Genomic DNA, 15,659 nt, shown 5'->3' with positions numbered 1-15,659 from the left:
CACAGCTAAAGAGAGAGCAACGGAGTGGAAAGTAAGGAGACTGTCAGGGAGAACCAGGCCCAAACGGGTAGCAGGTCCCAGTGCAGGGATAGATTCACCTTTCCTTTGCCAAACCTGCATGAGGGGGCACTTTACACCCCCAAGACAACACTACAGAGTCCGCAGCCACGTAGCCACAGTTAGGGCCCATAGTTCACAGGAGGCAAGCAGCCGGAGTGTCCTGGTCCAGGCTACAAGCAAACGGGCCAAAAAGAAGGGGAGAGAGGCACCAGCAACTTCCCTGGGCGACCCCAGCAGGGCTTCAAGCAGGGGTTACCCCAAAACGGAAAGGGCTAAGGAAGGCGAGTCGGTAGCCACCCTCATCAGTCAGCCTGAAGGACACCTGGTTCCAGCCTAGTTCATCCCAGCTACGCCCGGGTTACTCACCCTGCCATCAACAGTGAGTAAAACCCCTGAAAGACATTCTGCTTGTGTTGAGTTATTCTGCGCCTTGTGGTTCCACACACTTACACAGGGCCCTGGGGCTTGCCTCACTCTCAGGAGGCGATTACAACTGACTGCACCCACCATCAGCCCCAGGCACCCCTAACCTGCAGTGGCGGTCCCCACTGACCGCAATTCTGAGAGTGGCGTCACGACAATCCTAGATAGAAGATTCCCTACCTGTGACAGGATCCAGCTGCGTGGAGTCCCTGAAGGTAATGCACCGACACAATACTTGCGGGGCTTCACATCTGGCGTCACGAACAGGATAAGAACTAGACTTGTCCAGACAGGTGACCATGTGCCTGGGCGGTCCGCTTGAAAAATTGGAAGCGCCGCCATATTGCCACCATGGAAAGCGCGCTGAAAAACAACAGCAGCCCGCGCTGGGAGAAGTTACCGCCCACGAAGAGGTGTGGCTACCCAGAGATCCCCTGCAGAGTCCTGACCTCGCAAGTGATGAGAGCGGAGGCGTTCAGAGACGTCGGGAAGGAAAGGGAGCCAGAAGCCTGCTGTTAAAAGAAGGAGACGCAGAGGAAATGGCGTCTGGATGCAGAGACCCAGAGCCAGGCTCCGCTGCCTGGTGGTATCAAGAGCTTGCCCAGTTCTGCGACCAACTGGAGGCCAGGGTTATACGGCAGATCAGCGAGGGACGCACGGAGCTTCTGGAGATGGCTGCAGCGGTTCAGGCCTACGAGAGAAGAACCGCACGACGAGTGCCAGACCGAGCGGCGACGACTCAGACCCCGATGATGCTACCGATGGGTGAGTCCTGTATTGCCACTGCCAGCGCGAGTGCCCCGACCCCTGTTTCCACGCCCGCGGTCCCTGATGGGATGCCCGGCGCGGCGACGCTGAACCAGGCCGCAGCCACGCCAGGTGCGGCCCGCCAAGCCCAGGCCGCCGCAGCGATGCCCTGCCCGGCCCGCAAAGATCCGGCTGCCACCGCAACCCTCCTCCACGCCGCAGGTGCGACGCTGACCCAGGCCGCCGCCATGCTAGGCCCGGCCCGCCAAGACCCCACCGCAGCAGCGACGCTCGTCCGCGCCGCAAGTGAGGTGCTGAACCAGGCCGCAGCCACGTCAGGTGCGGCCCGCCAAGCCCAGATCGCTGCAGCGACGCCCAGTCCAGCCTGCACAGATCCCATCGCAGCTGCGACGCCAATTCAGGCCGCCGCAGCGATGCCCTGCCCGGCCCGCCAAGAACCGGCCACAGTAGCGATGCCCGCTAAGACTCCAGCTGCGACCCTGATTGGGACTGCGACAGCGACGCTGATCCAGGCCGCCGCCATGCCCGGCGCGGCCCGCCAAGACCAGGCCGCCGCCATGTCAGGCGCGGCCCGCCAAGACCAGGCCGCCGCCATGCAGGGCGCGGCCCGCCAAGACAAGACTGTACCACTATTTACCCCGGCCTGCAAGGCCAGAGCAGACACCGCTCCCCAGTCTAAGGAAGTCCCTGCTAGGAAGTCCCTGCTGGGAGAGGACCCCGAATACTGGAAGCTGAAGGCTGACCTAGAGGCCCAGTTCCCACAGGAGATGGTGGACCGGTATCTGCTCCCTCCGCACACCCCCAGGAGGATTCCGGCAATATCCACGCCAAAAAGTCCACTGCCCTGGCCGGCTGATGAACACCCATCCCCAGCGCTGCCACAACAGGAGTGCTCAGAAGAACTAAGGAGGAGAGGAGGACAGAAGGCTAAGGAGGAATCTGTGTAAAGCATGTAAAGTAAAGTAAAATACAGAAGTTAAAGTTTGAAGTTTTGCAACGTTTACATGTTCAAGAAATGTGCCCACATGAACTAATGTGAGAAACCCATGAACCTTAAGGCTATGAACTGGCTATAGCCACAAACTCTCGCAGTGCAAATAGTTACCCCAGAGGTACCACCACCAGAGCCAGCCTGTTTAGGGGCCTGGCTCGCCTGCAACCAGGGAGCATGCCTGTTTATGGGGCCTGGCTCTCCACCACAAACAGGGTACCTGGTCAGCACCAACTGTGGAGGCCGCCTCTACATCCTGCCAGAAGAGGCTGAAGGCACGGCTCCACCAGGCCAGGTATACCCTGAAACCACCAGACCATGAAAGCCGCCTCTACATCCTGCCAGAAGTGGCTGAAGGCGCGGCCAACGAGAGAGGGTTTAGGGTGGGTTAACGGACTTGTGGGTGGAGGGTGGTGATGTATGGTACCTGGTGGTTTTAAAACGTTTTACCATGTTTTAATGTTTTACGCATTTTAAAATGTTGTCTTGCAGCCCGAGGACGTGCTGGTGATAACTAAGGGGGAATGTGGCGCCCCTGACCTGGTCAGGCACCACTGTGTACTGCACCCATGCTGGGGACAGTACAATACAGGTAATCCAGAAGGCTGACCGAGGTGTGACTACACAGGCGCATAGTGATCAGGTCTCACACATGTACCTTTGAGAGGACCCCTGGGGATCCCAGGAGGGGGCGAAGCCTCCACCTCCACCCGAGGGGTGGAGGGGGCGAAGCCTCCATCTCCACTCAAGGGGTGTGGTAGAGAGCCTGGTTGCTAGGTGGCGTAGGCAGGCACAAGAGGGAAAAGAGGAAGGAGGAGGAGAAGTGGAGTCTGAAGCAGAGTGTGGAGGAGTGAGGAGCATGGAAGTGGAGCTCAGACAGGAGCAGCAGTGCAGGTCCCACGAGTGAGCCGGTTTAGTGTGCAGCTCAGGGAAAGCAGACGTGAGGAGCAGACCCTGGGGCTGTGGCAGTCTAACAGCATCCGCGCAGTGACTACCGACGGGGGAGAACGGTCACCTGGGAGTGCTGCCCGAAATCCACACACAGCTAAAGAGAGAGCAACGGAGTGGAAAGTAAGGAGACTGTCAGGGAGAACCAGGCCAAAACGGGTAGCAGGTCCCAGTGCAGGGATAGATTCACCTTTCCTTTGCCAAACCTGCATGAGGGGGCACTTTACACCCCCAAGACAACACTACAGAGTCCGCAGCCACGTAGCCACAGTTAGGGCCCATAGTTCACAGGAGGCAAGCAGCCGGAGTGTCCTGGTCCAGGCTACAAGCAAACGGGCCAAAAAGAAGGGGAGAGAGGCACCAGCAACTTCCCTGGGCGACCCCAGCAGGGCTTCAAGCAGGGGTTACCCCAAAACGGAAAGGGCTAAGGAAGGCGAGTCGGTAGCCACGCTCATCAGTCAGCCTGAAGGACACCTGGTTCCAGCCTAGTTCATCCCAGCTACGCCCGGGTTACTCACCCTGCCATCAACAGTGAGTAAAACCCCTGAAAGACATTCTGCTTGTGTTGAGTTATTCTGCGCCTTGTGGTTCCACACACTTACACAGGGCCTTGGGGCTTGCCTCACTCTCAGGAGGCGATTACAACTGACTGCACCCACCATCAGCCCCAGGCACCCCTAACCTGCAGTGGCGGTCCCCACTGACCGCAATTCTGAGAGTGGCGTCACGACAATCCTAGATAGAAGATTCCCTACCTGTGACAGGATCCAGCTGCGTGGAGTCCCTGAAGGTAATGCACCGACACAATACTTGCGGGGCTTCACATATTGCCATATCAACTTTGTGAATGTTTTATTTATTTTTTTTTTCTATGATTGTGATTTGTAAATCATTTAAAACTTCTAATAAAAACTACAGTTTAAAAAAAAAACCAAACATTGGATCTAAAAGAAAACTGAAAAAATAATTTAAAAATTGGGCTAGTCCTCAAGGGACAACTGACAAATCATTGAATTCTCAATGCAATACCTATAACCGTAAAGAATTCTTAATCTGTAGCTTTAATCAGGCTTTGAATGAGTTAACTGGGACAGGCAAGCCTCAGAACTGTGACGTCTGTTCATTGGGTGAGTTTTCTCTTCTGCATAGTACAGAGAACAGCTTTTTCTACAGAAGAGGACAATGAATATTATTTTGGAAATCCTTCTGTTGCTGCTCACCATCATCTTCTCCTACCTGGAGGCTCTGGTGAAGTTATTCATTCCCTCAAAGAGAAAATCAGTGAGTGGAGAAATCGTCCTGATCACCGGTGCTGGTCACGGCATAGGAAAGATAACTGCTACAGAGTTTGCTAAACTTCACACTGTCCTGGTGTTATGGGATATTAATAAGGTGAGTTATCAGCAGAGCTTTCATTTGTGATGCTACCATTTTAAAGCGAAGGGAGGCTTTAAGGGACCCATACAGGGACCATGTAAGTTTTCATATAATTGAGTCATTATTGTTCTGTGCCTTCATCACTATTATTATATGGGTAGACTTGGACTGGCCCCCCAGGGGTACAGGGGAATCCCCCGGTGGACCCCTGTGCTGGGGTGAGCCACTTACCCCCCCAATATGAACAGTATTTGACCCCATTACATTATCCACTATGTACCGAAAAAGCAGCATCTCATCACTCAACAAACTACCCAGTGCATTATTACATAGAAGTGCAGATAAATATGTGAATGAGGCTAATGTAATAATTGCATGTAGCTGAACAGTTGGGCCCCCAGAGTCCGTGTTCCTGGTGGGCCATTGGCAACTCAATCCAACACTGAAAGTTGGTAACTCAGCAGCGGGTATGTGTGGCTGCACACAGCTAAAGTGATAAAGCCGAGTAAAGGAGTTATCACATGAATCATTTTCACACCAAACACTATAAAAGGCTGTAAATAGCAGTTTTAAAGTAATTTACAATATTTCAACTAATCAAAAGAAATAATTTTAATTGTTAATTGCTTCTATGTGCCTAGAGTGCCTATGGGGCATAATCAGCATCCTATAGGCCTCAGGGTAACTTTTGAACTTAGAGGGTTACCTCCCCACTAGCTTGCGGCTTAAATATTGTTATATCAGGGACAAATGATACCAGCATTTATTACTATATATATACAGTTAGGTCCAGAAATATTTGGACAGTGACACAAGTTTTGTTATTTTAGCTGTTTACAAAAACATGTTCAGAAATACAATTATATATATATATATAATATGGGCTGAAAGTGCACACTCCCAGCTGCAATATGAGAGTTTTCACATCCAAATCGGAGAAAGGGTTTAGGAATCATAGCTCTGTAATGCATAGCCTCCTCTTTCTCAAGGGACCAAAAGTAATTGGACAAGGGACTCTAAGGGCTGCAATTAACTCTGAAGGCGTCTCCCTCGTTAACCTGTAATCAATGAAGTAGTTAAAAGGTCTGGGGTTGATTACAGGTGTGTGGTTTTGCATTTGGAAGCTGTTGCTGTGACCAGACAACATGCGGTCTAAGAAACTCTCAATTGAGGTGAAGCAGAAGATCCTGAGGCTGAAAAAAAAGAAAAAATCCATCAGAGAGATAGCAGACATGCTTGGAGTAGCAAAATCAACAGTCGGGTACATTCTGAGAAAAAAGGAATTGACTGGTGAGCTTGGGAACTCAAAAAGGCCTGGGCGTCCACGGATGACAACAGTGGTGGATGATCGCCGCATACTTTCTTTGGTGAAGAAGAACCCGTTCACAACATCAACTGAAGTCCAGAACACTCTCAGTGAAGTAGGTGTATCTATGGACAGACAAAGATCAAACTGTACCAGAATGATGGGAAGAAAAAAGTTTGGAGAAGAAAGGGAACGGCACATGATCCAAGGCACACCACATCCTCTGTAAAACATGGTGGAGGCAACGTGATGGCATGGGCATGCATGGCTTTCAATGGCACTGGGTCACTTGTGTTTATTGATGACATAACAGCAGACAAGAGTAGCCGGATGAATTCTGAAGTGTACCGGGATATACTTTCAGCCCAGATTCAGCCAAATGCCGCAAAGTTGATCGGACGGCGCTTCATAGTACAGATGGACAATGACCCCAAGCATACAGCCAAAGCTACCCAGGAGTTCATGAGTGCAAAAAAGTGGAACATTCTGCAATGGCCAAGTCAATCACCAGATCTTAACCCAATTGAGCATGCATTTCACTTGCTCAAATCCAGACTTAAGACGGAAAGACCCACAAACAAGCAAGACCTGAAGGCTGCGGCTGTAAAGGCCTGGCAAAGCATTAAGAAGGAGAAAACCCAGCGTTTGGTGATGTCCATGGGTTCCAGACTTAAGGCAGTGATTGCCTCCAAAGGATTCGCAACAAAATATTGAAAATAAAAATATTTTGTTTGGGTTTGGTTTATTTGTCCAATTACTTTTGACCTCCTAAAATGTGGAGTGTTTGTAAAGAAATGTGTACAATTCCTACAATTTCTATCAGATATTTTTGTTCAAACCTTCAAATTAAACGTTACAATCTGCACTTGAATTCTGTTGTAGAGATTTCATTTCAAATCCAATGTGGTGGCATGCAGAGCCCAACTCGCGAAAATTGTGTCACTGTTCAAATATTTCTGGACCTAACTGTATATATAATACACAGTCATATGAAAAAGTTTGGGCACCCCTATTAATGTTAACCTTTTTTCTTTATAACAACTTGGGTTTTTGCAACAGCTATTTCAGTTTCATATATCTAATAACTGATGGACTGAGTAATATTTCTGGATTGAAATGAGGTTTATTGTACTAACAGAAAATGTGCAATCCGCATTTAAACAAAATTTGACCGGTGCAAAAGTATGGGCACCCTTATCAATTTCTTGATTTGAACATGCCTAACTACTTTTTACTGACTTACTAAAGCACTAAATTGGTTTTGTTACCTCATTGAGCTTTGAACTTCATAGGCAGGTGTATCCAATCATAAGAAAAGGTATTTAAGGTGGCCACTTGCAAGTTGTTCTCCTATTTGAATCTCCTATGAAGAGTGGCATCATGGGCTCCTCAAAACAACTCTCAAATGATCTGAAAACAAAGATTATTCAACATAGTTGTTCAGGGGAAGGATACAAAAAGTTGTCTCAGAGATTTAAACTGTCAGTTTCCACTGTGAGGAACATAGTAAGGAAATGGAAGAACACAGGTACAGTTCTTGTTAAGCCCAGAGGTGGCAGGCCAAGAAAAATATCAGAAAGGCAGAGAAAAATGGTGAGAACAGTCCAGGACAATCCACAGACCACCTCCAAAGACCTGCAGCATCATCTTGCTGCAGATGGTGTCAATGTGCATCGGTCAACAATACAGCGCACGTTGCACAAGGAGAAGCTGTATGGGAGAGTGATGCCAAAGAAGCCATTTCTGCAAGCACGCCACAAACTGAGTCGCCTGAGGTATGCAAAAGCACATTTAGACAAGCCAGTTACATTTTGGAAGAAGGTCCTGTGGACTGATGAAACAAAGATTGAGTTGTTTGGTCATACAAAAAGGCGTTATGCATGGAGGCAAAAAAACACGGCATTCCAAGAATAGCACTTGCTACCCACAGTAAAATTTGGTGCAGGTTCCATCATGCTTTGGGGCTGTGTGGCCAATGCTGGCACCGGGAATCTTGTTAAAGTTGAGGGTCGCATGGATTCAACTCAGTATCAGCAGATTCTTGACAATAATGTGCAAGAATCAGTGACGAAGTTGAAGTTACGCAGGGGATGGATATTTCAGCAAGACAATGATCCAAAACACCACTCCAAATCTACTCAGGCATTCATGCAGAGGAACAATTACAATGTTCTGGAATGGCCATCCCAGTCCCCAGACCTGAATATCATTGAAAATCTGTGGGATAATTTGAAGCGTGCTGTCCATGCTCGGCGACCATCAAACTTAACTGAACTGGAATTGTTTTGTAAACAGGAATGGTCAAATATACCTTCATCCAGGATCCAGGAACTCATTAAAAGCTACAGGAAGCGACTAGAGGCTGTTATTTTTGCAAAAGGAGCATACTTTTGCACCGGTCAAATTTTGTTTAAATGCGGATTGCACATTTTCTGTTAGTACAATAAACCTCATTTCAATCCAGAAATATTACTGAGTCCATCAGTTATTAGATATATGAAACTGAAATAGCTGTTGCAAAAACCCAAATTGTTATAAAGAAAAAAGGTTAACATTAATAGGGGTGCCCAAACTTTTTCATATGACTGTGTGTGTGTGTGTGTATATATATATATATATATATATATATATATATATATATATATATATATATATATATATATATATATATATATATATATATATATATATGTATGTATATATATATATATATATATATATATATATATATATATATATATATATATATATATATATATATATATATATATATAATATATATATATATATATATTATTGAAACCCTTTGGAATGTAATCAAGAGGAAGATGGATGGTCACAAGCCATCAAACTAAGAAGAATTGCTTACATTTTTGCACCAGGAGTGGCATAAGGTCACCCAAAAGCAGTGTGAAAGACTGGTGGAAAGCATGCCAAGACGCATGAAAGCTGTAATTAAAAATTATGATTTATACCACAAAATATTGATTTCTGAATCTTCCTGAGGTAAAACATTATTAGTATTGTTGTTTATAAATGATTATGAAGTTTTCTTTGCAATATTTGAGGTCTGAAAGCAATACATTTTTTTTTGTAATTGTGACCATTTCTCATTTTCAGAAAATAAATATAAAATTTATTGCTCGGAATTTTGGAGACATGTTTTCAGTAGCTTATAGAATAAAAGAACAAGTTATACTTTACTCAAAAATATACCTATAAAGAGAAAAATCTGAAAAACTGACAATTTGGAAGTGGCCTCTCCATTTTTGCCAGAGCTGCATATAGTATATATATATATATATATATATATATATATATATATATATATATATATATATATATATATATATATATATTATTACAGTACAGACCAAACGTTTGGACACATCTTCTCATTCAAAGAGTTTTCTTTATTTGCATGACTCTAAAAATTGTAGATTCACATTGAAGGCATCAAAACTATGAATGAAAAACATGTGGAATGAAATACTTAAAGTGTGAAACTGACAATAGGTCTTATATTCTAGGTTCTTCAAAGTAGCCACCTTTTGCTTTGATTATTGCTTTGCACACTCTTGGCATTCTCTTGATGAGCTTCAAGAGGTAGTCACCGGAAATGGTTTTACAACAGTCTTGAAGGAGTTCCCAGAAATGCTTAGCACTTGTTGGCCCTTTTGCCTTCACTCTGCGGTCCAGCTCACCCCAAACCATCTCGATTGGGTTCAGGTCTGGTGACTGTGGAGGCCAGGTCATCTGGCGTAGCACCCCATCACTCTCATTCTTAGTCAAATAGCCCTTACATAGCCTGGAGGTGTGTTTGGGGTCATTGTCCTGTTGAAAAATAAATAATGGTCTAACTAAGCACAAACCAGATGGAATAGCATGTCGCCTCAAGATGCTGTGGTAGCCATGCTGGTTCAGTATGCCTTCAATTTTGAATAAATCCCCAACAGTGTCACCAGCAAAGCACCCCCACACCGTCACACCTCCTCCTCCATGTTTCACGGTGGGAACCAGGCATGTAGAGTCCATCCGTTCACCTTTTTCTACAAAGACACAGTGGTTGGATCCAAAGATCTCAAATTTGGACTCATCAGACCAAAGCACAGATTTCCACTGGTCTAATGTCCATTCCTTGTGTTCTTTAGCCCAAACAAGTCTCTTTTGCTTGTTGTTTGTCCTTAGCAGTGGTTTCCTAGCAGCTATTTTACCATGAAGGCCTGCTGCCCAAAGTCTCCTCTTAAACTGTTCTAGAGATGAGAAGGTGTGTCCAAACTTTTGGTCTGTATTGTATATACTGTGTGTGCATATATATATATATACTGCCCCCAGTCCCACGTTGCTGGCGTCTGTGTACAGTACAAACGGCTGGCTGTAGTCAGGGTAGGCCAGAATTTCTTCTCCCGTGAGAGCCCCTTTCAGCCGCACAAAAGATGTTTCTATTTGGCTGTTCCATTCAAATGGAGGGCTTTGCTCCTTAGCCTTCTTTGGCTGGCCCACCAGGAGAACTTGAAGAGGTGCTGCTATCTTGGTGAAACCATCAATGAATCTTCGGTAGTAGCCCACCAGCCCAAGGAACTGCCGCACCTCCTTTACCGTGGCGGGTCTTGGCCAGTCCTTGATTACGGTGACTTTATCCGGATCAGGTGCCACACCTTCTGCGCTGACCACATGACCCAGGTACTGTACCTTTGGCTTCAAGAGGTGACATTTGGACAGCTTTATCTTCAGGCCATACTCCGACAAGGACTCAAACACTTCTGCTAAGTGCCTCAGGTGGTCTTCGTAGGTCTTGGAGTAGACTATGATGTCATCCAGGTACAATAGCACGGTTTCAAAGTTGTGATGGCCCAAGCAGCACTCCATCAATCTCTGAAATGTCCCTGGGGCGTTGCAGAGCCCGAACGGCATACAATTGAACTCGCAGAGACCCATTGGTGTCGTGAATGCAGTCTTCTCCTTGTCCGCCTCTGCCATGGGAACCTGCCAATACCCACTGGTGAGATCCAGGGTGGAGAAATAATTAGCTGATTTTAAGGCTGTTAATGACTCTTCTATTCTGGGTAGTGGATAAGCATCTTTATGTGTAATGCGGTTAATTTGTCTGTAATCTACGCACATTCTCATTGTACCATCTTTTTTCTTTACGAGCACTAGTGGAGCTGCCCAGGGGCTACAACTATCTCTGATAACCCCAGCCTCCTTCATTTCCCATAACATTTCTTTGGCACGCTGATACTGCGCTGGGGGTACAGGGCGGTATCTCTCTTTAATGGGATGATGATCACCCGTGGGGATTTGATGTTTAACCCCTTTTACCTGCCCAAAATCTAGGGGGTGTTTGCTGAAGACCCGCTCGTACTCCTGTACCACCTAGTAAACCCCATGCTTTTGGTGTGAGGGGTGGAGTCGGTGCCCACATGTAATTTTTGGCACCAGTCTTCCAGCTGTCCCTTGGAGCCATTGTCTTCCGCCTGGCCGGACGGGATCAAGGGTTCCACTGCTTTGATGGTATTGTAACTGACAGCGTACAGTTTTGCTACAGTGGCGTACCAGGGCAATTTGGCTTCCTCCTCCCCACAATTCATGACGCGGACTGGCACTCTTCCCTTGCGGACGTCTGCTACCCCTCTGGCTATCAGGACTCCAGGCCTACTTTCTGAATACACAGGTTCCACCAGGGCCTGGTAATCTTGACCCTTGAGGCCTATTGCTCTATTGCTACCCGACACCATATCAACATTTCCCTTTTTGGGGGAATTGCAATGGGGAGAGGGTCACTTACCCTTACACTGCCAATTTCTACTCCGGCCAGCTCTACCTGCTGCCTCCTCATCAGGGCTCTGATCTCCCTCTGTAGGGCACGCTGCTGCCCGGAGCTGGCACTTTCAGACGCCTGCTGCAACAAAATTATCACTTTGGCAAGACAATTTTCCATCACATTTGTACCAATGGTTAGCAGTGGGTTAGATTCTTTGCGATCAATATCTACAATTATCATCCCCTGACATGGCAATTCTACCCGCCCCACTTTAATGTTTACTTCCTTATACCCAATTTGAGGCAAGGGCTGACCATTACTGGCCACAATTGTTAAATCATCATCTGGGCCATGGTCAATGTCTGAATCAGCCCAATATCTTTTGTACAATTTATAAGGGATGGTTGTTACCTGGGACCCCGTATCCAGGAGGGTATTCAAAGGGATCCCATCCAGTACAATAGGAAGGACCGGTTGTCCTCCCACATACTTGCTGCGGCTGGGGGTTGAGCCGGGCTTCCTTACACCTGGGGGTTGGCTCCTGGCCCCAGGCTCGGCCCATTTAAAGGACAGTGTCTTGCAATGTGGCCCGCCTGGCTGCAGTGGCGGCAGATCGGTTGTCCAGTTGAATCATACTGGTCTGTGTCTTTTCCTCGGGTCGGCAGAATCCTCCTCTGTCGCATCCATGGGACGTCATCTGGGCTGGAGGCCAACTCGATTCTTGCAGGCAATGGGTCACTTGTAGAGACTGCATGGTCTTGGCAAGTGCAGCTACAGTCTTGGTCAGCTCCTGGACCTGCTGTCTGAGCTCTGCAGCGGGATCCTTATCCAGGGTCTGCGCCTCAGCCCCTGCAGAGGCTCGTGTCGCAGGCACCACCCCTGGGTACGTGATAGCAAAAGGCCGGAGGGGTACTGTGTCATTCGGTGTAGATTCTCTCAGTACCTGGATGGCCTGGTCCTTAAACTTTGCAAAGTCCAGAGCAGGGTTCTGCAGGACCATGATACGCAGCTGTGTCCTCTGGGCATCTGACAGGAGCCCCTCTATGAACTGCTCAGTTAGGAGTTTGTCTTCTTCACGTACACTCTCTGGGTCCACCTGTTTAATTGCTTTCAGGGCCTCCTGCAGGTTTAAGGCATAGTCCCTTATGCTGTCTGTGGCCCGTTGTTTGCACCCAAAGAATCTCATTTTTATTTCTGCTGCGGTGCGGGTGTCAAAAGTACTCTTTAACTTGGCCAGTATCTGGGTTACTGTCCCTTTATCTGTATCAGGCCAGGACTTCACTTCACGCTGGGCCGCGCCGGCTAGCTGCCCCATTAGTATGCCCACCTTCTGGCTCTCAGTCAGAGGATACACTCTAAACAAGCTGTGCAGCCTTTCTCTGAAGTCGCTCAAGGTATGTGACTCCCCGGAGTACTGCGGCAGCCATTCTGCTCCTGGAATGTACAGCATTGTGATCGGCATTACCGACGCTACAGCGGGGGCTGGGGCGACAGCGACTGGGATTACATTGGCCGGTGCTGCTGCGTCTTGAGCTATCACAGCCACCTGTTCTCCCTCTGAATCGGACATCTTCCTCCCCCTTAGTGGACCTTACCAGGCTCCGCTTTCTTTTCAAATTCCCTTCTGGGTCGCGCGGGGTTAACGGCGCTCTGCTCTGATGGCGCGCTCTCTTCACGCTCTTTTTCGGGCACGCCCCCCTTCATCCTGCGCTCAGCTAGGCTAATGGCGGCGGCAGTTTTCAAACAGTAACACAGTCTTTTAAGCACAGTTTCTGCAGGTGCACAGTACCTGGTGGGACCGGGCACGAAATCCTGTTCACAGCGCCAAAGTTGACTCGCCCACCCCGGGGCTATGGGACACCCGGTGCCGGGCCGGACTAGTCCGGGGGTCGTCAGTGGTGGCGGAGCCCGACTCCGTGACCCTGGTGGGTGTCAATTAAAGTGCATATTTGTCGTGACGCCACCTGCGGTTTGCGGCTATTAAGCCGCCACTGCTGTATAGGGCCTCCGGGGTGATGGAATGGCAGCAATGGTGGTACTGCTCCCCACAGGTGGAGCTGGACCCCGGGGCACAGTTGGTGCTTGTATGTGTCTATGCAGTTGAGGTGTAGTGCAGGGCCGACAGGCGGTGAAAGGACCGGACACAAACAACAGTCTCTTTACCTTCTCCTCTTTTACTTTGCAAACGGTTAGTCCTGGGAGACCGTTACAGGTGGTTGAGGGCTCCGGCCGGCCTGGGAGTAACTGAGGTATCTTTTGACCAGATGAGTATGAGGCCTACTCCTGTTCTTTCTTTACTGTTATAGGACCCTGCTCTCTGGATTAGCAATGGCCCTCTTGCTGCTGGGACCGGTGGTACGTCCCTCTCCCTGTGTGGTAGGCTGCGCAGGCCCTCTCTGGTGCTTCTCTGCTGGAGTCCACACCGGGCCCTGGTGATGCAGCTGTACCTTCGGGCTGTTTATGGGCCAGGTGTTTGCAGCTCTCCTGCCCTTCGGATTCGGCTACCAAGGAATATTTTAGGCCCTGGTGGCCACAGAGTCCGATGTCCGAGTCTCTTCTGTGCCTCTCTGCTCTTCCTGCTTCACTGGGCCAAGCTATTCCAGCTCCAGGCCCCAGTCCGCAGGACAGCACTACTCTGCGTCTGCTCTCTCTGCTTTCTTTCCACAGACTGAACACTAACCCCTCCCTCAGGTCAGACTTAAGGAATGCTCCCTGGAACTCCAGGTTCAGAGCTCCCCCTGCTGGCCTGAGGGAGAAACTGCGTTGGATGTTAAACTTACTGGCCAATAGACCTCCCAATTACCTCCAGGCTCAGCATTAACCCTTTGGAGGGGCAATGCTGTTGTGGCGACTAGGTCCTGGGGCGCCACACATACATACCAAATTTCAGCCAAATCTGTAAACTAGGTCAGTCTGCACACGGCTTCAAACACCTTAGGTTATTTCATGGCCAGCTTGTACATTAAATAAATTGAGTGTTACATCTTCATTGTCCATATCTACAGTTTGCGCTGTCACAAGCTCAGTCACAGGCAGCAGCGATGCAGTTACTTACTACAGTTTCTTACATTGCTGCCCCCTTTGAATATGTCTTGGATACTGGGTGATAGACACTGTGGGGGTGGGAGATGTGAGTGCAGCGCCGGCAATCTTCTTCTAACTCCACAGCCGCTGTAGCTTCTAACTGTGATAGAAGGCATTGTAAGGGGGCAGAGTTAGTAGCAGTGAGTGACAGCAGGGAGAGGGGGGCTCAGATTTATGTGCTTTGGCCTAGGGCGTAGAAATGTGTGAATCCAGCCCTGTCCAGCTAGATAGGCCAATACATCTCGCATGGAAGCAATCCATTGATACTATTGAGAGGCCAGATCCATGTATAGAGATTAAAGTGTGATGGTCAGGGTTTCTCTAGAATCATCCAGATAGATTTGTTAGCACCAATGCTGTCTAAGGCATCCTTAATGGCGACTAACATACATTACAGCTACATTTCAACATATTAAAAGAGTGTGTGACCCATAAATTGGTGACATAAGTCACAAGATACCTAAAGCTGATAGACTTCTTGCCTCTATAATATCAAGGTCTCAGCAACATAAGAGTCACAACACACGACCATTACAACACATACTAGGCCATACTAGATCATTTTTTAAGAGCAACTGTGCTTTTGAAAATCTGCAGGTAATTAAATACACAACAGGTACATGAAAATCCTTGAATAGGCTGCTGTTTATGGCAGTCTCTGGACCATGAATGGACTCTAGACAGCAGATTATTGCAAAACACCCAGGGTTTGTTATATTATAACAGATAAGATGAGAGGTCAATCAATGGGAATTTGAACTCCTGAATCTTCCTCGCTGTATTCTCGAAACACTCCTGTTTGTCAAGTTATGGGTGCTGCTGATAATTATATTATATAGGTCAACTGTGTTAACTTATACAGAAGAAAGATTCTTAATATGCAGGTGCACAAAAAAGGCTAAAGCTACTGCAAATAAGGGTGTGTGTTTTCTTGGGAC

At 48.0% G+C, this 15,659-nt stretch overlaps 1 protein-coding gene across 1 annotated transcript in view; it reads left to right on the top strand.

Annotated features, from left to right (window-relative positions):
- The first annotated feature begins 4,309 nt into the window (after window positions 1–4,309).
- Window positions 4,310–15,659, top strand: part of LOC142292272 (17-beta-hydroxysteroid dehydrogenase 13-like) — a 50,383-nt gene continuing 39,033 nt past the window's right edge. The window contains exon 1 of the mRNA XM_075337509.1: window positions 4,310–4,582. Within this exon, the coding sequence (XP_075193624.1) occupies window positions 4,373–4,582 (210 nt within the window). The 5' untranslated portion in view covers window positions 4,310–4,372. The remainder of the gene's footprint in view (window positions 4,583–15,659) is intronic.

Source organism: Anomaloglossus baeobatrachus, chromosome 1, assembly GCF_048569485.1.
Source record: "Anomaloglossus baeobatrachus isolate aAnoBae1 chromosome 1, aAnoBae1.hap1, whole genome shotgun sequence".
NCBI classification, from domain to species: Eukaryota; Metazoa; Chordata; class Amphibia; order Anura; family Aromobatidae; genus Anomaloglossus; species Anomaloglossus baeobatrachus.
Note: the sequence above shows the minus strand (reverse complement) of the source record. Positions and strands in the feature narration are given on the sequence as shown.